Source organism: Uranotaenia lowii, chromosome 3 (genome assembly GCF_029784155.1).
Source record: "Uranotaenia lowii strain MFRU-FL chromosome 3, ASM2978415v1, whole genome shotgun sequence".
Lineage (NCBI taxonomy): Eukaryota > Metazoa > Arthropoda > Insecta > Diptera > Culicidae > Uranotaenia > Uranotaenia lowii.
This window is the reverse complement of record NC_073693.1, coordinates 291,526,010-291,551,856: the sequence shown is the minus strand read 5'-3', so window position 1 is coordinate 291,551,856 and position 25,847 is coordinate 291,526,010. Positions and strand designations below refer to the sequence as shown.

The 25,847-nt window shown below is 41.2% G+C and overlaps 2 protein-coding genes across 2 annotated transcripts in view; one reads left to right on the top strand and one right to left on the bottom strand.

Moving 5' to 3' along the window:
* The window catches only part of LOC129751268 (ATP-binding cassette sub-family B member 6-like), a 182,176-nt gene that overhangs the window by 72,079 nt on the left and 84,250 nt on the right, over positions 1–25,847 (bottom strand).
* On the top strand, positions 20,285–21,408 carry LOC129751273 (luciferin sulfotransferase-like). Its single transcript, XM_055746673.1, has 2 exons — positions 20,285–20,676; positions 20,733–21,408. The coding sequence occupies exons 1-2, from the start codon at positions 20,339–20,341 to the stop codon at positions 21,343–21,345; spliced, it is 951 nt and encodes a 316-aa protein (XP_055602648.1). The 5' UTR covers positions 20,285–20,338; the 3' UTR covers positions 21,346–21,408.

Genomic DNA, 25,847 nt, shown 5'->3' with positions numbered 1-25,847 from the left:
ATCCTCCACTGGCTTGAGAGTATCTCCCGATCGGTAGTGACATATCTCCTTCCTAAAAGATCCACTTTTTTCATTAGTTTATTATCCGCGTGGTAAATCCTCGTTTACGGAGTACAGTCCAAGGCAAGGCAAGTCACTGCGTAGGTCGTACTCGCTCTCGTGCTCTCCGCGGCATCCCAGCAAACATAAAAACGCTTTAAAAATGATAGCTCAAATCGTTAACACTGTTAATGAGAATATCAATTCCTACCAAATAAGTAAACGATCGTAAAAATGGCTACATAAAGTCGGTATAGATCGGATATAATAAAAAGCCCCAAAGCAGCAAATATTGTCGCTGGCAACGGTTTGCAAGCAATGAGAGCAAAACTTCAGCTCTCTCGCATACTTTCAGGATGTACGAATAAGGTGTTGAATATCGTCCAATTTGAATATCTCTTATCGCTTAAGCCAGATGTAAAAAATATGTATGTATATCACCTTCACTTTGGTAGGTAAATGCTGTTTTTCGATTTTTATGCGATGATTCTAAAATGTATATGAAACGTGTAACAAAGTTTGTTGAGAAATTCACCTACAAACAATGTTCGGAAAATCACTCAATTCTCATGAGAGACACTGCCATGTTTTCAACAGCGAGAGCAAAACCGAAATTGTGGAATGGTTTCTCTCCCAACGGGGCAAAGATTATGTTTGACAGTGCTGCTCCGAGAATCAAAGAAATGAGATTTGAAAGAGAGGCGTTCCTCCTCCACTTGGGATTCTCAACTGAATGAGGAGCTACCTGATTTTCAGTTTCTTGTTTCACTCAATCACTTTTCCTGCTCACTCACTACTCACTCACTCACTCACTCACTCACTTACTCGATCACTGATCGATGATCGTATGCTGTCTGCCTGATAATTCTTGCTTTGATGTTGCTGTTATTTTTTTTAGTAATATCCATTCGAGCGCACAGGCAGTATGTTTGTATGTATGTATGTCTGCCGGTATGACAGAAGGAACGAAGGTAGTATGAACCGACGCAAGGCCGCATTGATTGAATTGACTGAGTTAGTGAGTGAGTGTCTTTTAGAATTGGACCTTGTATCAGTAATACCGTATTTGTTTTCTCCCCTCGTTCAGTGTTCCACCGTACCCGATAAAAACAAACACAAATCATCGCCAGTGTATTGCTACCTCACTCACTCACACGCTCTCTCGCAACACTGACAAAATTTTCGGGGCAACACCGCCCGATGGCAGTGCAACATCAGGTCAAAACCAGTGCAACACTTTCCGAATAAACAAACAGTTTGACAGCACCTAGTGGTGCACCAGTGTAACACTAGTGCAACACTCGGCATAAACAAATACGGTATAAGTATCTCTCTCACTTCTGATGCACCAGGTAGTGAGCTTGAGTTATCGACTTTGATGCGAATCAGCTCTCGTTTTTGAATCCTGTTTACATTGATCTCGCATTGTCGCTCTTTCGGCTCTCTACGGAACTATAGAAAGCAGCATGCGAGTTTGAATTTTTCCAACTGTAAACGGATCATGAGCGTTTCTTCCGAGTGATTTTCGGAACATTGTCTACAAAAATGTTTGCTGGGATACTTTAGTCAACGAAACCACTTTCAGTAATGCCTCTCTTTCTTACGACTCGAGCGAGATCGGATCTGATCGCGATGTCCTTCTCTTTTTTCTCTACTCTAATGACTTAAGAACCGACTTCCCCCTGTAATGACTCATGGTTCACACTATAACCTCTTCTCTGACTACTCGAAATATGACCTCTCTTCCTAATGACTCAAGATTAACAATACTTACCGCTCCTCTATACGACTCAAGACCAGACCTCTCCACTAACGACTCGAGATCTGAGCTCTCCTCGCAATGACTCGATGTTAATACGCAATCTGATGCGCAATGATATTTTTTCTAACGACTTGAGATCCAACCTTTTCTCGTAATGACACGGGGTTTGAAACCCAACCTCTCCTCTTGGTGACTTATGCCCGTCATGTTTCGGTCGAGAGCAGCTTATCCTTTGTAACAACATTGCCCTATCCGGAGTGCATCAAAGTCAACACGCAAATTCATAATCTCAGAAAAACAAGTAATTTAATTGGCAAAACTGGCCGAAGATTCAATTCACTAACGAAAGCTTTAAGCATGAGATGCGCTGAAATTGGCCCGACAATTATAAGGCATCTTGCCACAAACATTGAATTTAAGGTACGAGATATAAGTACGGTTTCACATTGAAACTCTATTCTGAATCTATCTTAATGCCTTATAATCTAATCGAACCTGTACCCCTTCACATAAAGTTGTTGCTACTGATCAATGTCAACGGGACCCTGTATTCGTAGAATGCTTTCTCACATGCATTTATCCTATACGCCTCCTTCGCAGCACGCGCAACTCACTGCGTTCCAATACCGTGATAGCTTCTCACTTGCTCTGTTATTGCCTCTGCCTCGAGTGTAAACATGCATACAACACTCTCCTTGTTTTGCGTCTCTCTTCGGCAAACACTATTGCTCTATTGTTGTCGGAGTTCTCATTCCGCGGTTTTCGAGCGCTGATCGACAATAAAGTACTGTGGCGCTCATACACACTGGGCGACGAATAATGACAATCAGTTGATTGAGCTTCAGGCAGTTCAAGCAATATTCTGTCGCTTTCTGATCTCCTTCAGCAATCAGAATCATATTAAGAAAAAGGCCCTGAAATGGCATGATTTATGTAAGTATGCACGTTGAATTCTAGTGCTCGTTACTTTGTCCTAAATACCTGCGTCGTATACGAAGACCTTCTCTGGTTCGGCAAACAGTGTGTAACGGGTCGTAGTAGGCAAAGTGGAAATATCCGTAGTAGGAATTCCAAATCATAATGAGAGCATGTATCACGCCAGTCTTACTGAGAAACTGTGTACTGAAGTGAAAATTTTCGGTTAAATGGAAATTCCACCTATAAGAACTACAGAATAACTTATCGTTATTCTAACAGCCATCATGAGTTACCAATAGAGACCTTCCTTTGGGATGTTGGAAAATGGAGTTTCCTTGAGACCAAAAACAAGAAGGTAATCGAGTTTGGAAGACGTCCTTTTGAGTAAGCTGTGAATTTTATAATTTAGTATGGCAGTTTTTATACTGTCGTCACAAATTTTCGTCCGTTAAATCGCACCGAGTATTACGCACCGCGCAATAAGTGATCCGAATCTACGATGATCTCGATAGTTAACAGCCTGGCTCATAGATTCCGGCCGCCAACCCCAGTCCGAGAAATTCTCAGGCTGTAGCTGGTATGTAGGTGTACCCAGTAAGCGCGTCCTCTCCAAAATCGACAGAGAATTCACAAAATTTAGTACTGGGTATCCCGACTTAGGATGAAACGGTTGTATTTCGGCAACACTCGCGCAAGCCGAGAAATGGAGAAATCGATAAGATTTCTCTGGCGATTTGAGTTTTCTCTCTGTTTATTAATGTTTACTTGACGATTTTACTGGTAAGTTGCATTTGTGAAGTTCTTTTTAAGCATTGTGTTTGGTATTTTTATGATACGAAAATTACGGCTATTACCACGGCGACAAAGTTCGTGTAGATACATACACAAACTACCCTCATTTCGGCAACCCCATTTTGTTAAGTCTTCTTTGGAAGCCCACCCCTGGGAAGAAAGTTCGGGTTTTAAGCTACTTCAGCACATCAACTTTCTGAGGGTTACATCGTCTTGTTTCAATTTCGAACTCCGAAGGAAATCGAGACGGTACAAGTAGGAGCCACTTCAGTTAAGCGGCTATCGTATAATCGAATGTTCGATGATTTGTGGTACATAGATCATTTGATTTTCTCAACTGCACATCTATGTTACTCATTTATGAGTTTGTTGCTAAGCGAAATTCTTATCGCTGGAAAGTAGGTCGGGATGAATCATCCACACGGATGAAAATCCGTGCAAAAAAAAATCGTTGGAAAGTACTGTTACAATTTGCACCTGACACTAAACACTTGCGGGACTCGCGCAACACGTCGAATGACTCCCTTCACAGCTTCCGTGATGCAAAGAAGCTTAAGTCTTATCTTTGCAGCTTCAACCTTAGTATCAGGCGCACACTACTCGACGGCCTCTACCCGGCAGAATCTACTGCGACCGTGGTCCGGTATTCCTTCATCCTATTGGTTGGCAACCCTAGGTTTTTGGCTGGAGATAGTCGAAAACGTTGTCTATCTCGGCTCACTGGTGACCGCAGACAATAACACCAGCCGTGAGATCCGGCGACGAATCATCAGCAAAAGTCGTGCCTACTATGGACTCCACAAGCAACTGCGGTCGAGAAGACTTAGCCCTTGCACGAAGTGTAACCTGTATATGACGCTCCTTAGACCGGTTGTTCTCTACGGGCACGAGACATGGATATTGCTCGAGGAGGACCTGCGTACACTCGGAATATTCGAGCGACGAGTGTTAAGAACCATCTCTGGCGGCGTACAAGAGAACGGAGTGTGTAGGCGAAGGATGAACCACGAGCTCGCGCGACTCTACGGCGAACCCAATATCCAAAAGGTGGTGAAGGCTGGCCGGATACGCTAGGCAGGACGTGTTGCGAGAATTCCGGACGACTGTCCTGCAAAACAGGTGTTCGCTACGAATCCAGTAGGAACAAGACGAGCGGGGGCGCAACGAGCGAGGTGGTTAGACCAAGTGGAGCGTGATCTGGCGAACGTGGGGTGTCCGAGAAATTGGAGAACGGTTGCCATGGACCGAGAGAATTTTAGGAATTATGTTCGTCAAGTTATGTCATGAGACGGAATACTATGTAAAAAAAAGAAAAAAAATGTTTTTGGCCCACGGATTTTCTACCCGTTGTGTGCCGGTCGAGATCGAGGATAGGCGGGCGACATCCTAGATTCACAGCACACGATCGGCACTGCTTCTGGGCCTGTCTCTTCTTCGCTGCATATCTGGAGTCTAGTCAAACGCCTCTCTGCAAATCTCTATTTCATCTTTTCACAGCGTGTGCCTAATCTAATCATCTCCACTTACGTTCCCGAATCTTGATTTCTAGCGCCTTTTTATGACACCGGCGATGAAGTTCTACGATTGAGATCCTGTTGGCAGGCCCTCAAGCGCGGATAATATTCTACAGACAGCTATTCACAAATAATTGCAGTTTTCGCGTCGTCACTGTATAAGTTTTGCACTCGTACAACAAAACGGATTTGACGTTTGAGTTGAAGATTCGGATTTTCGTTTCGTATAGGGATCTGGCGTAAGCGCCAGATGTTTCAGAGATTCGCGAACTCAAATCGGGCTTTTCTTCCAGGTCTCGATGTCTTTCTCGGTACCACCATCAGGCGTCATCTGACACCAAGATACTGAAAGCACTCCACTTTCTCATGTGTTGATCCCCATCGACTTGGTCTTTCCGACATTGACTTTGAGACCTTCTGCCTTTCTGAGCTTTCGGTGAGGTCATAAAGTTTGCTTTGCATGTCTTGTTGTCTTTGGACAGGCAATACAATATCATCAGCCAGGTCAAGGTCGTTTAGTTGCTCCATTGTCGAGGGATTCCATGGCAATCCCTGGTTCGGTGCACAGTAGATCGGTGCAGTAGTAGATAAAATACATACTTGTCTCACTCCAGCAGTTACCGGGATTTTATCGAACAAAACACTGTCGGGCAGGACCTTGCACGAAAATGCCTCGTACTGTGCTTCGATGAGATGAACTAGCTTCTCTGGGACTTTCCCGAGAGTACCATGGCTTGTCGTGATGAAGGCATTCTTGATTCCACACCACTGCTCGTCGACTGTTCCGTCTGACGCCAGTTCCGAGGCTCGGGATTCAATTTGCTCGAACATCGCTTTAAAACGTACAAGTTCAAAATGCGTGAGTTATCTGTATTTGCAGGTACCTTAAAAGATCATACAGTTGCCTACAATTTTTGATCCCTCCGAACAACAAGCGAAACCATAAGACCACCCAAAAGTGGTCAAATTTTTCAAACACAGTCTGCTCACCTCTGTTGTACTCGAGGAATCACTCTTGGACGTAATTCTTGACGGGGAATCAATCTTTGGAAGAATTTTTTTTTTTGTAATTTTTTTATTTGAAACGGCTCATACTTATGTTTTTTTTTCTAGAAAATTAGAATGGTTGCTCTGATGGGTCATTATTTTTAGACGAATTATGTACGACTCTTTTCTCGATATTTTATATTGATGCTTGAGAAATGCCTTTTAATTTATTATGACAGTATTCAGCGGAATTTTAAACCCCTTTTTTCTCGTCAAAACAAACATTACGGAAACGGGGCAACGAGCATCTAATTGAAATAAAAGCTCGCGCGCGCACCCAAACAGCAGCTAGTAGCTAGCAGCTTCAGCAGTTTAATTTCAACCGTAAACACGATGACGGACGCCTTTAGCCACCGGCAGTTTTTTTATCCATTCCGTTTCGTCTCCAGAGGGAAAAAAGAAAACCACACGGTTGACTTCCGAGAGCGCCCGGGCACGGTGGAAAAACGGAAATAAAAGTATACGTGCACAAAAATATGCACCACCATCATAAGAAAGCGGATCCATAAAAGTCCCTTAACGATCCACTTTTCGGAAATGGTGGCGGAAAGAACGAAAAAAAGAATGCTGGGAACTAGGAAAGGGGGGATGAAACACATTCGCTGTGTTTGGAATCCGTTGAAGGACAGAAGCTCTGGATCTGGTTTTGTTGTTGTTGTTGCTGTGTTGAAGTTGGATTTCTTATTTTCTTGGAAATGTCACATCATGACCTGGGATTGTTTGCCCACAAGCAGCAGCAATGGGAATTTTTTTTTTGCTCGACTTAAAACAGGTGCTGAAAGTTATTTCGCTTTAGATTTGTACAAGCGTATCGCTTTCTACGGATATTTAAATATAACAGCAGCAACAGAAAAAGAAAAAGCGGCAGCTGAAACGAGCGGAAATAAGATATGGCAGTAAAAAGATATTGTAAACACTGAAGAAAACGAAAGAATGGAGGGGCCGAAAAAATCTTCGAGGGAAAGCTGTTTATGGCCGGGGAAAAAGTACTAATCCAAACAAATATTTAGAATATTTGAGTGTGTTTTTACGAGCTTGTTTTCCGGGGCCCAAATGGCAAGAGCCGGTCTCCAATCGACGAAAGAATACTCGCAGGTAATTTTTTTAAGCGTATTTTTCTGCTGGATCGAAAATTTAAAAAAAATATGAAGTGTCCTCTACAATATGTTCTTGTTCAATTGTATTTCGTTTGTTTAAAAAAAACCTCAAAATTCTTAATAAAAAAGTACAGTTATTTTTAATTTTCTTATCAAACATTTTAACAGAAAAATTAAAAAAAAACCTTGAAAGAGGACAAAAACGTTGATAACAGAAAACACAGAGATATAGATGAAAATATAGTGAAAAAATCAGATACAAACAAATCGAAAAATTGCTTTGGGAGATTGCTTTAACTGAGTGTAAATAATTTCCAATATACAGTATATTTAGAACAGATAATCGAAAATAATAAAACGAAACCTAGGGAAAAAATCCAGTAAATAGAACAATAGTAGGAAAAGGTAAAGAAGGAATAATTTATCAATGATAGATGAAACGAAAAAAAAACTAAGATTCCGGATAGGACGCAAAAATTGTTCAGTGAGGTGCAAATTTCCTTGGGAAACCTTGCAGGACCAGATCAAATTTGTCATTTGTTGCCTGAGTCCGCTTGCCTTACTCTCTGTATCTGGTAAGTTTTTGCTAGAACAAAAATGGAAGGTGTTACTAAGCCACTTCTTCAACTACACCTTCCTTCACCCTCTTTCTCGCCAACTATTTCTATCTTTTATCTATTGTACAGACACTTCGTATCTTTGGATTCAAAAAGAAAAAAGAAAGAAGTTATTCTTCAAGATTTGTTCTACGTTCCGTTAAATGCACGTAGCAAAATAACAAAAAAAAAAAGATTACGCACCCACTTCAAACTTTGTCTCTACCCGATAAGGTTGGTTGATAGGAACGAAAATGTATAAAATAAAAAATAACAACATTTTTCTCGCCCCTTGGCATTGAAGGAATCACACCAGAGAAAAGGAAGCAAAAAAAAGCAGCAACTTGGAAAAAGTGATTCGCTTGAAGTGAACAAACACCGAAAACGTTCAAGTGTGATGTGCGTTGAAGAAAAGAGAACAAACTCCGTAAGAAATCCAAGTTGGAAGAAAAGGAAGTCACAGTCAGGCCAAGAATATTTTTATAAAAAAATGAACCTAAATTGAGGGAGTAAGAGAAAAAAAACAGTCACGAAAACTGCGTTTCCAAGACGTAAACTTCTTCTTACTGAAAGAAACTGAGAAAAAACCAACTCAACCCAACGATTGGTGGGTGAAAAAACATAAAAAAGCAAACTTGAAAGTCAAGTGCCTTAAATTTTATACTACTATCAATGAATTGAATTATCTAAGAAAGAAAAAGAGCAACAAACCGAAACAACCAACACTGTAACTAAAAGTAACGAATGAATTGACTAAAGAAAAAAAAGAGAGAGAGTATTTTTGTACGATTCTAAGCCAGATATAGAAAGTCCTAAATAAATTACATACTTTTTAAAATGTGCACCAAAAAATTGAGAAATTTTCAACACCCCTCTGTCTAAAGCTTTCTCAAACTGTTGTTCACCTCCTTCGACTATCAGATTCTAACACTTTCCGGGAAAAAACAGAGGAAAAAAATAGCCGGATCGCTTTCAAACCGGTACGGTAAACGGTAAACGCTAAACGTACATATACCTACTACACTTCACTGAACAATTTCCGGTTGTGCGTTTGTTTGATCGGGAAATGAGGATTCAAATTGAAGGCGGAAGAGTGAGGGAAATCCGGACGCGTGTAAAGAAAATCTGCTGCCGGATGTGACTTCGAGAAAATAGGGCGTGAAGGCTTCGAGTGTAGGGTTAGGAAAATTTAAAAAAAAAAAGTAAAAGGTTGCTTCCACCATCCTTTGGTAAGTTTGTTTAGATTTTCAAAATTACAGAATTGTTGAACCCAAAAACAATAATTTTTACATGATATTGATAACAATAGAACAAGTATCAAGAAAGTTTGCATTAGATCTAAAGAAATAAAACTCAAACAAGGTCAAAATCGACGATACTGAAACTTCGAATGTGAAAATATGATCTTGATATGAATAAGAATCAAGATCTAGTATCCAGAACTGCTACACTTGAATTTAGAATTCACATTAAAAATCAAAATTAAGGATTCAAATTCAGAGTAAAAATTCAGAATTCCAATTCAGAATCCATCACCAAATTCATAAATTTTGAGACATTTATATCTTTGAGATCTGAAATTGATTTTTATCAATAAGATAATTTCGGAACTAATATTTTCAAAAATAATACTTCAATAAACGAAATTTCGAAATAAATTGTGAAAATTCGGAATATTCGCAGAAAAAATGCAAACTTTCCGGAAAAGTATAAAATTTGATTTTGACTCACAATAATTGTACTCTTCAAACCAAAACTACGACCAAACGAATTTTTGAAATCATCCAAAATTATTTACGCTTAAACCAGTGAGTAGTTAGCAACGATTGTAGAAAATAGGAGAAGATCGGAAAGTCAAGCAAAAGTAGAGTAAGCAACTGAGGAAACCTTAAAACTCATATCCATAGATAATGAAAACCAACAGAAACTAACTACAAAAAAAAACACTACAGAAAACAAAAACAACAACAACTGAAAAAGAAAGCTGCTTAACAATAAACAAATAGAGGGTTTAAAATTAACAATAGTAGGAATTATAGAGAGCGCGCGTGAAAGAAGGAAAAACACTAGTCGGAAACCGGAAATAGATAGTTATGTACATTCAGATTTCTTTTTTCGAATTGACGAATAGTTTAGTAAGAAGAAAACTCTAAAGATAGAAAATGTAAACGATGAAAAAAAAACCTAAACTGAACATAGTCCCGTTTCTGTGGAAAAAAAAAAGTGTAACCCAACTGATAATAATAAAATTAAATTAAACTAAAATTAACTGAAAATAATTCTCCCTAAAAAAACTCCATGAGTGACGGATAGAATAAAAAAAAATACTTAAAAATTTAATCAGAATAATAATGAATAGAAGTTTAAACAGCTCTGTATAATAATAATTTAAATAAAGTGGGAAATTTCTTCTGCTTTAAACAAAAACTCGATCATTGGCCCGAGAGACCAAGCGATGAAACACATCAAAACGAGAGATAACATTAAAACGAATTCGACATAAATTCATCATTAATTTAAGGGAAATAACAGCAACCATATTCTGTCGGGAGCGATCGCAAATTAATCTATAATAAAAAAAAACTCGGTTACAACAATTCATGAATGTTAAAAGCCAACGAAGAACGATAACAGCGATGAATGGAGAGATTAAATGACACCTGTTCAGGCGCAAATCAATCAAACGCACCAAAAACATGATGCTCACTGGCTCACTGCAATTTCCGTGATTGGCAAAAAATGTAAACAGACGCAACAAAAAAATTACAAAGAATGAAACTGACATGTCCAAACGAGATAACGATACAATCTGTTCGGGTTCCAGATCGAAAAAAACTCCCCTCGAATTAAATACCTGTGAGCACACATATGAATGTACAGATAAACATTAACCAAATAACAAACCGGATAGTGAACAGATTGGAATTAAGTTCGCGTTCGCCCCAAAAAACCCAATCAGCCAAGCTCGGTCAATTTCGGATCCTGTTTAACGACATGAAAATTGCAAATTAACTTGCAATCGACGCGCGGCACGACAGTTTGTGTTAATGGCATTTCCGCGGGATTCCGGAGCACCTAGCTTCCGGCAAAGGTAAGAGGACGGAAACCTGTCCGCCACATTTGGTGATGTGTTGGGCTCATTTGTGAAGATGGTATGATGATTGGTCACGTTGACTTTTTTTTTATTAATAACATGCATCCGGATAGGGAAACTCGAATAACGACCCGAAAATTGTAAATATGCACGTGTCATTCTTGCCCGTCTGATACAATGTGGATTTTCTCCAAAACTCGGAGTCGAGATAAGCTATGGTTCCATCAACATTTTGCGGTATTGTACGATTACGACTGGCATAAACGAGGAAAATATTTTAACACTTTTCAAATGGCAATAACCCAATCAGAATTGAATTAGGGAATCAGGAATAAGGAAAATCTTATCAACGTAAAGTTTCGAAACGTAATTAAATTGAAATTCAACAGGTCAATGAGGCCTTCGTAAAACGTTTCACGTCGTAAGACCACAAAAGTCATCATGATACCTTGAAGCTCGGCGTCAGTCCTCAAAAGCAGTCCTCAAAAGCAGTCAGGCCTAACCGTCGTCTTCAAATCCTGGAGATGTCAGCTCATTAAGGTCTTCGAAAAAATGCGAAGATCGTCAAACCACGAAGCCCATCGTAATGCTTTGAGGATCACGTCAACCTTGAAGGTCGTCAGAACTTCGAAGGTCGTTGTAAGACCTTAAAGGTCATCATTAGGCTATAAAGGGCGTCGTCAATCTCGAATGCCGTCAAATTTCGGAGATCATCGTCAGTCCTAGGTGGACATCATCCGGCCTCAAAGTTCGTCGTCAACTTTAAGTGTCGTCAGACTTGAAAGGTGATTTCCGGACCTTCAAGGTCCTCGTTTACCTTAAAGGTAATCAGGCCTTGAAGATTGTCGTCAGACTATGAAGGTAATTGTCAACCTTGAAGGTCATCAGACAATGAAGTTTTGACATCCGACCTGAAAGGTACCTGAAGGTCGTGGTCAGACCCTAAAGATCATCGTCAATTGAAGGTCGTCGTCAGGCTTAAAAGGTCGTCATCAAGACTTAGAAGTCATCGTCAAACCTCGAAGGTTTTCAGACCACTGAAGGTCATCATAAGGCCTTGAAGGTGGTCGTCAGGCATTACAGGTCGTCCTCAAACTTGAAGGTTGTCAAAGTTGGCGAGTCAAAGTAAGGCCCTTATAATCGCTAAAGTTGGCGATTATTAGACCACGAAGATTTTCGTCAGACTACAAAGGTCATCGTGATGCCTTGAAAGTCGTCGTCAATCCTCAAAAGTCGTCTTTGAAACTTGAAAATCGTCAGTCTTCGAAGGTCTTATTCAGACCTCAAAGGTCACCTTCAGGCTTAAAGGTCGTCTTCAAATCCTGGAGATGTCAGGTCATTAAGGTCTTCGTAAAACTGCGAAGTTTGTCACGAAGCTCATAGTAATACTTTAAGGGTCACGTCAACCTTGAAGGTTTTCGTCAACCTTGAAGGTCGTCAGAACTTCGAAGGTCATTGTAAGACCTTCAAAGTCGTCATTAGACTATAAAGGGCGTCGTCAATCTCGAATGCCGTCAAACTTCTAAAGGTCATCGTCAGTCCTAGGTGAACATCATCGAGCCTCGAAGTTCGTCGTCAACTTTAAGTGTCGTCAAACTTGAATGGTGATTGTCCGGACCTTCAAGGTCCTCGTTAACCTTAAAGGTAATCAGGCCTTGAAGATTGTCGTCAGACTTTAAAGGTAAATGACAACATTGAAGGTCATCAGACAATGAAGTTTTGACATCCGACCTGAAAGGGACCTGAAGGTCGTGGTCAGACCCTAAAGATCATCGTCAATTGAACGTCGTCGTTAGGCTTTAAAGGTCGTCATCAAGACTTAGAGCCGTCAAAGTTTACGATTGTCAGACCTCGACGGTTGTTGTCAGACCACAAAGGTCATGCCTCATCGTCAGTCCTCAAAAGTCGTCTTTAAAACTTGAAAACCGTCACATTTCGAAGGTCATATTCAGACCTCAAGTCTTAAAGGTCGTCTTCAAATCCTGGAGATGTCAGGCCATTAAGATCTTAGAAAAACCACGAAGATCATCGTAATGCCTTGAGGGTCACGTCAGTCTATAAGGGCCTTCGACAAACCTAGAATATTGTCAGGACTCATAGGTTGTTGATAGGCCTTGAAAGTCGTCGTCAAGTCTCAAAGGTCGTCTTCAGGCCTCAATAGTTTTGTCAGCTTTGCAGGTCGTCAGAACTTCAAAGGGCATTGTAAGGCTTTGAATGACGGCATTGTAAGGCTTGGAAGGTCGTCGTCAATCGAATGACGTCAAACTTCGGAGATCATCGTTAGTCCTTGGAGAACATCATCAAGCCCTCAGTTCGTCGTCAACCTTGAATGTCATCAGACTTCAAAGGTCTTTGTCAGGACTTGGAGATACTCGTTAACCTTAAACGTCATCAGACCTTGAAAATTGTGATCAGACCTTAAAGACCTTGAGGGTCATCATCAGACCCTAATGATCATCGTGAATTGAAGGTCGTCGTCAGGCTTGACTCATCGAGACCACAAATGTCATCATATGGCCTTGGAGGTGGCCGTCAGGCATTACAGGTCGTCGTCAATCTTGAAGGTTGTCAAAGTTGGCGATTGTCGAACCTTGAACCTTGAAGGTCGTCGTCAAACCTTAAAGGTCGTCACACCCCGAACAACGTCTTCAGGCTTTGAAGGTCGTCATCAAACGATTAGGGCCATAAATCCCTTAATATCATCGTCAAAGCCAACGTCAGACATCAAACGGCGAAGTCAGGTCCACAAAGTCGTCAAAGTTGGCGCATGTCCGACCTCGAATGTTGTCGTCAATTCATAATAATAACCACAAAGGTCATCGTGATGCCTTTAAGGTTGTCGTCAGTCCTCAAAAGTCGTCTTTAAAACTTGAAAATCGTCACACTCCGAAGGTAATATTCAGACCTCAAAGTCACCTTCAGGCTGAAAATTCGTCTTCAAAGTCTGGAGATGTCAGGCCATTAAAGTCTTCGTAAAACATCGAAGATCATCGTAATGCTTTGCGTCAGTCCTTAACGGCCGTCGACAAACCTAGAACATTGTCAGGACTTATAGGTTGTCGATAGGCCCTGAAAGTCATCGTCAACCTAGAAGGTTTTCATACCTCGAAGGTCATTGTCAGGTCTTAGAGGTCGTCTTCAGGCCTCAAAGGATTTCGTCAACCTTGAAGGTCATCTGAACTTCAAAAGGCATTGTCAGGACGTCAAGATCCTAGTTAACCTTAAAGGTCATCTGACCTTGGAAATTGTGGTCAGAGTTTAAAGGTCATCGTCCACTTTGAAGGTCATCAGACAATGATGATTGGCATCACACCTGAAAGGGACATGAAGACCCTAAAGATCATCGTCAATTGTAGGTCGTCGTTAGGTTTTGAAGGACGTTATCGAGACACGAAAGTCATCGTCAAAACTTGAAGATTTTCAGACGACAAAAGTCATCCAGGTCGTCGTCTAGGTCGTCGGTTGGCAAAGTTGACGATTGTCAGACCTTGAAGGTAGTCGTCAAACCTTGAAAGTCGTCACATCCTGAACAACGTCGTCGAGCTTTGAAGTTTATCATTAAACATTAAACCTTAAAGGTCGTAATCAAATGATTAGGGCCGTAAGTCCTTCAAGATCATTGTCAAAGCCAATGTCAGACATCAAATGGCGAAGTCAAGCCTTTAGAGCCGTCAAAGTTGTCGATTGTTAGACCTCGAAAGTTGTCTCCAGACCATGAATGTTTGTAAAATCATTGTCAAACATTGAAGGTTTCCGGACCTCGAAGGTCGTAGTCAAACTTTGAAGCTCGTCACACCCTGAATAACGTTGTCTGGCCTTGAAGGCTATTATCAAACCTTAAAGGTTGTCATCTAACGATTAGGACCGTAAGTTCCTCGAGATCATTATCAAAGCCAACGTCAGACATCGCATAGCGAAGTCAGGCCTTTAAAGCCGTCAAAGTTGGCGATTGTCAGACCTCGAAAGTTGTCGCCAGACCATGCATTGAGGTTTGTAAGGCCTCAAGATCATTGTCAAACATTGAAGGTTATCGAACCTCGAAGAACGTCGTCGAACCTTGAAGGTCGTCACACCCTTAAAAAGGCCGTAATTCCCTCAAAGCTCACGTCAGACATCGAATGGCGAAGTTAGGACCTTAAAGTCGTCAAATCTGGCGTTTGTCTGACCTCGAGGTTGTCGTTAGACCTTAAAGGATTGTAAGGCGTTCAAGATCGTTGTCAAACATTGAAAGTTATCGTACTTCAAAGGTCGTCGTCAAACCTTGAAGGTCGTCGTGAAACCTTGAAGGTCTTCACACCATGAACAACGTCGTCAGGCCTTGAAGGTTATCATCAAACCTTAAAGGTCGTCATCAAACGATTGGGGCCGTAAGTCCCTCAAGATCATCGTCGAAGCCAACGTTAGACATCGAATGGTGAAGTTAGAACCTTAAAGTCGCAAAAGTTGACAATTATCAGACCTCGAAGATTTGTAAGGCATTCAAGATCGTTGTCAAACATTGAGGGTTATTTGATCTCAAAAATCGCCGTCAAACCTTGAAGGTCTTCACACCATGAACAACGTCGTTAGGTCTTGAAGGTTATCATCAAACCTTAAAAGTTGTAATCAAACGATTAGGGTCGTGGCCCTCAATATTATTGTCAAAGCCAATGTCAGACATCGAATGCCGAAGTCAGGACCTTAAAGTCGTCAAAGTTGGCGATTATCAGACCTCGAAGGTTGTCGTCAGACCTTAAAGATTTGTAAGGCCTTCAAGATTGTTGTCAGACATTGAAGTTTATCAGACGTCGAAGGTCGTCGTCAAACCTATAAGGTCGTCAAACCCTAAATAACTTCGTCAGGCCTTAAAGGTTATCATCAAACCTTAAAAAGTCGTCATCAAACGATTAGGACCACAAGTTCCTCAAGATCGTCGTCAGACATCAAACGGCGAAGTCAGACCTTAAAGTCGTCAAATCTGGCGATTGTCTGACCTCGAAGGTTGTCGTCAGATCTTCAAGGTTCGTAAGGCCTTCAAGATCGTTGTCAAACATTAAAAGTTATTGTACCTCAAAGATCGACTCCAAACCTTAAAGGTCGTGTTCAAACTATGAATGCCATGACACCTTAAATAACGCCGTCCAACCTTAAAAGGTCGTCATCAAACGATTAGGGCCTCAAGCCTCTTAAGATCATCTTCAAAGCCATAGTCAGACATCGAATGACAAAGTCTGACCCTTAAAGTCGCCAAAATTGGCGATAATGAGACATCAAAAGTTGTCGTCAGACCTTAAAGTTTTGTAAGGCCTTCAAGACATTGAAAGTTATCGTACCTTGAAGGTCGTCAATTTTGTCGTCAAATTTTGAAGGTCGTCGATAAACCTTGAAGGTCGTTACACCCCGAACAACGCCATCAGGCCTTGAAGGTTATCATGATACCTTAAAGGTCGTCATCAACGATTAGGGCTGTAAGTCCCTCAAGATCATCGTCAAAGCCAACGTCAGACATCGAAAGGCGTCAGGCCCTTAAAGTCGTCAAGGTTGTCGATTATCAGACCTCGAAGGTTGTTGTCAGATCTTCAAAGTTTGCAAGGCCTTCATGATCGTTGTCCAGCATTAAAGGTTATCGGCCTCAAAGATCATCGTCAAACTTTGAAAGTCGTCACAACCTGAATAACGTCGTCAGACCTTGAAAGTTATCATCAAACATTAAAGTTCGTCATCAAACGATTAGGGTCGTAATTTTCTCAGTCGCTAGCCATCGAACGGCGATACCTTAAAGCCGTCTGGTCTCAAAGTTAGAAAATTGATATCAAGCTTAGAAGGTCTAGAACATGGGTGGCAAAACCATGGCCCGCGGGCCACATGTGGCCCGCGACCAACTTTTTGTGGCCCGCGAAGCTCTTTTTGGAAAACCATGTTCTAAGAATTTCACGTTTTTTCTTGGTGTGGATATATCATTTGGATAAATATATCTGAATCTACACGAACTAAATTCTAATCAAAGATCTGAAAATCTCTTTGAAATAAAGTAAGTTAAAGGGGTAAAAGTGTATAAAAACTTATTTCGAAAAAACACGCTTTTTAATTGTTGTGTTTTGCTATTTTCCATACATTTTTCGGACGTTCGCAATTTTCTTTCAAACGTGAAATTATGCGAATATATTTTTAAAAATCTGAAAAATAACGGAATGTAATTTGAAACATGGAGCATCGTTTGGGATTATTTACTCAAAATGATAATTTTTGCACTTATACCTGTGTTTATACCCCTTTGGCTCTGAGGGCCTCATATAAATTTACAAAAAAGATACCGTCGCTGAATAAAAAAAATCAGTTACTTTTACAAGAGTATTCAAGCGGACTCCAGTTTTAATATTGAGGAGTTTGAACAACCTCAGGAAGATAGTAAGATCGTATCAAATTGTATTTCATCAACTTATTTCATCCATCAAAATTTAATAGCTAATGTAATTTATGTAAAATATCAAAAGTTTGCTCTGTTAATTTTTCTAATTTGTTATTTTAAGCTCATTTTTAACAGAAAAGGGTATATTTAAGAAAATTAAACCAAATCAAAATATATTTCAATTGGCAATGTGCTCTGTACTTATGTACATCAATAATGAAAAACTTGATAGAATTTACAGTTGGGTAGTAGGTTCAACTAGAACCGGTTTGGTACTGATAAATCGCTCAGAAGAACGACTTTTTCACTTAAAAAAGGTGCAAAGATTATAAAACTATCAAATTTGTATTCATCCTGTTAGTAGAAGGCTTCCCAGTTGGATTGAGTTGGATCCGTACTTTGAAAAATTAATATTATTTAAAAAAAAATCTTTCAAATGTCGAAAGCTTGTGAATGTTCCTTTTTTTAATTCCATTCGGCGTTTTATTTTTTTTTTTTTCAAATTTTTCTAAGGAGAACGGTGAACTTGGAAAATGGACGGTCATTTTTTTATATTTGGAGACCATACAATTGACTAAATCTCCATTGTAGTTACGCGATTTGACATTTCTGGGATGGAAAAATCGGGGAGGTTTAACATATCTTGAAAAAATTGACGTGCATACATAAGTTGGGAGGGGTAATTCATTTCGTGTTGCGCAATATTTTTACTATTTTTAAAATGGAGCAAAAATGTTAAGAATATGCAAGTAACAAAAATGATTTATTAGGGTGACTCTAAACTCGATGTGAACTAGGTATATTTTTATAGCATTATCAGAAATCTGATATTATTTGTTTTTTTAATACTCTGGAACAATTTGTTTTTTTTTTTTGGCCCGCCAGCCAATCTCATTTCTGAAATTTGGCCCGCCTGTCGAAAATGTTGGCCACCCATGGTCTAGAAGGTCATCAGGCCTCGAAAGACTTTGTCAGGTCTAGAAAATTTATAGGCATTTAAGATCGTCATCAACTTCAAAGGTAGTCGTTAGGCCGAAAAAGTCATGGTTAAACCTTAAAGGTTGCAAAGCTTTGAATAACATCGTCTTTAGGCATCGAAAGTCGACAAGCCTTGGAAGTTGTCAGACTTCAAAAGTCTCGGAGAGTCATAGATGAACATAGAAAGTTAGTCACGGGCCACGAAGTTCGTCATAAGGCCTTGAAAGTCAACAAGACTCAAGAACTGTCGACAGCTCAGTAGACATTACTTGAAAGTCGTCTTCAGGCCACAAAGGCCTTCGTTAAACCTTTAAAGTCACATTCAAGACATGAACGTCGTCAGATCTCCAAAGTCATTGTGAATATTCAAATTTCATCAGTCTTTAAAGATCTTCATCGTGATTAAAATTAAAGAGAAAATTTGGAGAAATTACATTAAATCAGTTGACTTTCTATTTTCTCATTTTTATAAAAATATCATTGACATTTTTTGAGTGATTTAAAATCCATACGGAATCAGCTAGGGAAGTTGAGCATTTTTGCTGAATTTGAATGCGTGACTTCAATCATACCTTATTCGACTGGGACGAAACAAACAGCAGCATAATTGTCAACCTGTCACCGGAGGAAATCCCAAAACAGCAATGTAGAGAAAAATAAAGCCATGTATACAAGCCAAACAGCCATACACTGTGTGACGAAAATCAACATCGTCTGGTTCATATGTAGCTACGCAAAAACAACACTGTTTGATTCTGCTTGCCATTTTGTTGCCGAAACAGGTCTGCAATTCCAAACAACAGGAGCAGCAGCATCCAGCAAAATGATTGCAAGGATGAATGAACGAGCAAATAATGGGTGCTATGTGTATTATTGGCGAAATGAAATTCACATAAAAATTTGTGTGCCCCGAACAAATTGCACGTGAAAAAGTCGGAAAAAACATCGCCGAAAGCAAAACGAATCTGATTTGCCAAAGTTAGAACAGTGCTCTTAGTATTCAATTTGACACAAAAAAAAACATTGAAGCAAATAATCTCCATACGTTGGCAATAAAAGTCTTAGAAATACGATTCGTTCGAGAGTGTTTTTCAACTTCTTTCTGTTCTAATTAAGATATTGTTATAACTATACTATCACTATATTAGATACTATAATCTATAAACTACCAAAAAAAAACTGTTACTGTTACTATCGCTACTAGGAAAATGAACTAGACTAACGCAAAGAGAATGTGCAACATTTTCAACTCATGATATAAATTATTAAAAAAAAAACACAGACTGCATTTCGAAAAATGTGCAGAACACTTGAACATAAAAAAAGATCAAATTGAAGGTATATATTGATGATTCAGACAAACATAAGTGTAAATTGTAAAACTTTATATAACTATTTAAAAGAAAAAGCTAGGAAATATCGTATAAACTAGATCTGAACAAAGTCGAGAAGGGAATTAAAACCAAACAACACTTGCATATAAAAAAAATGGTTCACCCAAACCAAACTTGCCCAAACTAGGGACAGGTCTATAAATATATACATACATACATATATACATACTGTATTTATTATTCCTATTATAGATCTTTACGAAAATTTATTCTGTTGAAAATTTAATTGAAAACATAAACCAAGCTCTGTACATACTAAAATAAAAAAAAAACAGTGAACAAAGAGAGACACAAAATAATTAAAATAAAAACAAAGTATTTGACAAATTTGCTGTTGTCCTTGTTTGTTATTTCATCCGAAATAAAATTGTCATCAACAACCTGGAAATGAGTTAAAAGCAGAGTCATACGAGGTAAAATGCCGCATTATTTAAACATGGATTTAACACTATCAACACATTTTGCTCTCCTACCAACAGACGCTTTAAGCGCCGGCCTTTCTAAAGATAATTGCGTCATCGTTGCGTCATGATCCAATTATCAATAAATACACTGGCCACTGGCCGAGTACACATTTTCTCCGGGGACGTTATCACTAAACTAAAACGATAATGGCTTATGGCAAAAGATGGAGTACAAAGCTACTACAACTAGTTAGTAGTGATTTCAGTACCAATTGTGCTGCAGAATCCAACAATCATCACATCAGAACTCAGAACATGGCTTACGAGTACTTTCCGATCACCGATCCAACTTGGGAGGAAACGAATCAAGAGTTAGGTGAAAGTGATTACATTCTGGTGAAACCAAAAGACTACTCCCATGTTCCCATTGGCATCCCAAATTGGGAACCTCAGCCCTGTTGCATGTCGGAACTGTTTAAAAATTGGGAACGTGAGCTGCACCAGTTTGAAGTGAAGCCCGATGACGTTTGGGTGGCTACGTATCCCAAAAATGGTACCACCTGGACTCAGGAGATGGTTTGGTTGATTTGTAACGGACTGGATTTCGAAAAAGCTCGAAACAACCACATTCGACAGAGGTTTCCCTTCTTGGAGTAGGAACTCGTCAAAACGCTAACGAACATTTCAAAATAACAGATTTATCTTACAGGATTTCTACAATGATCAGTGATAGAGACTCCTTCGGCTTGGTAAGAAATATGGCTAGTCCACGGTTTATCAAAACGCATCTACCCGTGGGACTTTTGCCTCCTCAGATATGGTCCGTGAAACCTAAAATTGTTCACGTTAAACGAAATCCCAAATCGGTTGCCGTTTCCTACTATCATCATTCGAAAAATATTCACTACAAAGGCAGTTTGGATCAGTTCATCCACTCCTTCAAGAAAGATCTCCAATACTACTCACCCTATCACAATCATGTGATAGAATACCACGAACTTCAAAATTATGAAAACATTCTGTACCTATCCTATGAAGATATGAAACGGGATCTACGATCTTCGATACTTGAAACTTGTCACTTCTTCGGGGAAACTTATACGGATGAACAAATTGAACAGCTCTGCCAACACCTATCATTCGATTCGATGAAAGCCAACAATAAAGTGAACTACACCGATGAGAAAGGCGAAGGAAAGTTCATGCGTCAGGGTACGGCTGATGGTTGGAAAAGAGAGTTGAGCGTTGAACAGATAACCGAAATCGATTGCTGGACTGAGGACGTCGTCGAAGAAAAGTATCGTTATTTGTTTGATGTATAGTGGACTAAAATATAGATTACGAAAAAAATGCTTCAAAGTATGAAGTAAAGACGATCTGACGAATTTGGACAAAAAATGTGTGTTTTTATTTGTTTTAATTGTTTTTATCTTGATAACAGAGTATAATGATAACAAAAATAACTACACCCACAAATCAGACTCTACTCCAATAATGAACTTCATTGGAGGTGGAATTATCGGCAAAAACCACCAGTCAAGATGAGCAGTGCGTGTGTCTGCAAACCGACCGGCAATAGAAAATAGTTTATAGCTTCCCATTCCCATCCCCATACTCATCCCTTTCCCATCAAAGACAAAGGAGGTTGAAAAAAAAAACACCGGCCAAATGGCAGGCTTTGACAATAAACTTTCGTTGCTAAGCGACTCAGATGATGCACTGGGTAAGATATCGGACTGACAAGCCAAGATGAGATGTTGCACTGAGTTCGATTCTCACTATATTTTTTTTTGGGATGAGTTTTCCTATAGAATGAAAATCCCAAGAAATGTTTTTTTCTTGTTTTGCTTGAATGTAGTGGTCATGCAAGCGAAAACTTAAGTGTAGATCGCTGAAATGTTCCGTCATTTTTCTCCGATAAGCTAAAACTGTTGCCTAGCTATAAGTCATTAAAACCCTCCCTCAAACAACAAATTATTGCTAGTTCCAGAGCCCGTAAGATGTATAGCCGGTACAGAGGATTAGAGTGTCCATTTCCCGGGCATTTTATGTTCCCAGGAATCGGGAATTCTTATGAACCTTTTCCCGGGAATTTTCGGGATTCCGGGATAAATTTATAAAGAAGTTTTCAACCCTCTCCTGCATACAAAATTCGATTTTTCTAAAATATTTTATACTTATTCTGCTCCTGTGAAAAAAAACAACAATTTTCAAAACAAAAACATTGGATTTCGCTGTTTTTAAAAGCTTTAAAAAGTTCCCTTGAATGTATATTTCGCAAACTAAGATGTTTAACTAACCGACCGATCATACTTCAAGTTCAATCTCATGATGGATTACCTTCGTTTTTGAAAGAAGACATTTCAGTAAAAACGATTTTAGTGGCACAAAAATAAACAATTATTTATTTTCATAGTATACCGTCTCACGACATAACTTGACGAACATAATTCCTATAATTCACTCGGTCCATGGCAACCGTTCTCCAATTTCTCGGGAACCCCACGTTCGCCAGATCACGCTCCACTTGGTCTAACCACCTCGCTCGTTGCGCCCCCGCTCGTCTTGTTCCTACCGGATTCGTAGCGAACACCTGTTTTGCAGGACAGTCGTCCGGCATTCTCGCAACATGTCCCGCCCAGCGTATCCGGCCAGCCTTCACCACCTTCTGGATACTGGGTTCGCCGTAGAGTCGCGCGAGCTCGTGGTTCATCCTTCGCCTCCACACTCCGTTCTCCTGTACGCCGCCAAAGATGGTTCTTAACACTCGGCGCTCGAATACTCCGAGTGTACGCAGGTCCTCCTCGAGCAATATCCATGTCTCGTGCCCGTAGAGAACAACCGGTCTAATGAGCGTCATATACAGGTTAGTATATATGTCCATAGTAGGCACGACTTCCGCTGATAATTCGCCTCCGGATCTCACGGCTGGTGTCATTGTCTGCGGTCACCAGTGAGCCGAGATAGACAAAGTCTTCGACTATCTCCAGCTCGTCGCCGTCGATCGTGACCTTGTTATTACTGGACAAGCGGGTTCGGTCGGTCTCGGATCCGCAGGCCAGCATGTACTTCGTCTTGGACGTATTAATCATCAACCCAATCCTTCCTGCTTCGCGTTTCAGTTTGCGGTAGATGTCTTCCACCGCCGCAGATGATCTGCCGACTATATCAATGTCATCGGCAAAGTAGTTAAGTTGACTGGATCTGTTGAAAATCGTGCCCCGCATTTCGCCAACCGCTCGTCGAATAACACCTTCTAGCGCCACGTTGAACATCATGCAGGATAGACCATCACCTTGTCAAAGCCCCCTGCGCGATTCGAATGAACTCGACAATTCACCCGAAATCCGCACACAGCACTGCGTTCCATCCATCGTCGCCTTGATCAGTCTGATCAGCTTCCCGGAAAAGCCGTTCTCGTCCATGATTTTCCATAGCTCGTTACGGTCGATCGTATCGTATGCGGCTTTGAAGTCGATGAATAATAGATGGTGCGTAGGGACTTGGTGTTCCCGGCATTTTTGGAGGATTTGCCGTAATGTGAATATCTGGTCCGTCGTTGACCGTCCCTCCATGAAGCCGGCCTGATGACTTCCCACGAATCTGTTTGCTTGTGGCGTTAGGCGGCGGAGTAGGATTCGGGACAACACTTTGTAGGCGGCATTGAGGACAGTGATCGCTCGGTAGTTCTCACAGTCCAATTTGTCGCCCTTCTTGTAGATGGGGCATATTACCCCCTCCTTCCACTCCTCCGGTAGCTGTTCTATGTCCCAGATCTGGACTATCAACCGTTGTAGGCAATCGGCCAACTTGTCCGGGCCCATTTTGATGAGTTCAGCTTCGATGCCATCCTTCCCAGCCGACTTGTTTCTATTCAGCTGGCGAATGGCTTCCTTAACTTCACTCATCGTTGAGAGTGGCTCCTCTACGTCGTTGGCTACGCCGGCGATGTACCTTCCCCCACCGTCTTGATCTACTGCATGTGCGCCGTTCAGGTGTTCATCGAAGTGCTGCTTCCACCTTTTGATCACCTCACGATTGTCCGTCAGGATGCCCCCGTCCTTATCCCGGCACATTTCGGTTTGCGGCACGAAGCCTTTGCGGGATGCGTTGAGTTTCTGATAGAACTTTCGTGTTTCTTGGGAACGATGCAGCTGCTCCAACTCCTCGAGCTCCTCCTCCTCCAGGCGGCGCTTTTTCTCCTGAAAAATTCGGACTGGCTGCCTCTTCCGCTGTCGGTGATTTTCCACATTTCGACGGGTGCCTCTTTGCACTACTGCCGCCCGCGCGGCATTCTCTTCGTCCATCACCCTTCTACACTCCTCGTCGAACCAGTCGTTCCGTTGAGATCGCTCCACATAACCGATGACGTTCTCCGCAGCACTGTTGATGGCTGTCTTGATGGTATCCCAACAGTCCTCGAGAGGGGCTTCGTCAAGCTCGCCCTCTGCCGGCAGCGCTGCTTCGACCGATTGCGCGTAGTCTGCCGCGACCTCAGGTTGCTTCAGTCGTGCGATATTTAACCGAGGCGGGCGCCGGTTTCGCTTGTTGTTCACTACGGAGAGTTTTGGGCGCATCATCACCATCACCAGATAATGGTCCGACTCGATGTTGGCGTCCCGACAGGATCTGACGTCGATGATGTCCGAAAAGTGCCGGCTGTCGATCAAAACGTGGTCGATCTGTGATTGCGTTTGGTACGGTGATCTCCAGGTGTACTTGTGTGGGAGGCGGTGCTGAAAAAAGATACTACGTACGGCCATTCGTTTGGAGGCGGCGAAATCAATAAGTCTAAGGCCGTTTTCGTTGGTCAGCTGGTGCGCGCTGAACCTTCCAATTGTCGGTTTAAATTCCTCCTCCTGGCCGACCTGAGCATTGAAATCCCCGATGACGATCTTGATATCATGTTTTGCGCAACGGTCGTATTCACGTTCCAGCTGCGCGTAGAATTCGTCTTTGTCATCACCGGTACTTCCGAGGTGAGGGCTGTGCACGTTGATGATGCTGATGTTGAAGAACCGGCCCTTGATTCTCAACCGGCACATTCGTGAGTTGATCGGCCACCACCCGATCACGCGCTTTTGCATCTTTCCCATCACTATAAAAGCTGTTCCAAGCTCGTGTGTGTTGCCGCAGCTCTGGTAGATGGCACGACCATCTGGATACGTTCGTACCGTGGAGCCCTTCCAGCATACCTCCTGCAGCGCTACGATGTCGAATTTGCGGCTCTTCAATTCGTTGGAGAGCACGTGGGTACTGCCCACAAAATTTAGAGATCGGCAGTTCCATGTTCCAAGTTTCCAATCGCTAGTCCCTTTTTGTCGCGAGGGTCTTTGCCGATTTCCATCCGAAATTTGTTGTTCGTTATTCGTTGCTTATGTTTTTTTAGTAGTCACAGGCTCGCAAGGCCCGCAGCTAACCCCACTATCTCGCAGGAGGACCGTCGTGATGTTGCTGTTTTGGGTCCCGAACACCACCAGGACGTTGTTGCACTCCGCACGCCGCCCCTAACATGGAGAACAGACGCGTACGAAGCCTCCTAACTCATTCTGCATGCGACCAAAGCATCCACCGGGGTTGGGTACCCGATCTCCGCTAAGGTTGCTCGCACCCCAGCACCACGGGGAGGTAGAGAATCGGAGTTGCAGACAAGAGGTGATATGATTACTACCCGAGGGTTGGGTGTATGGGGTCTCGAGTTGCACATTGTCTACTTCACTAGCCATGGATTATGTAGCGCATACACTTTGGATCAATCAATTTTGATCATAAGATGTTTACCAACACTGTTTACTACATAAGTTCACTAAACACAAATTATCGA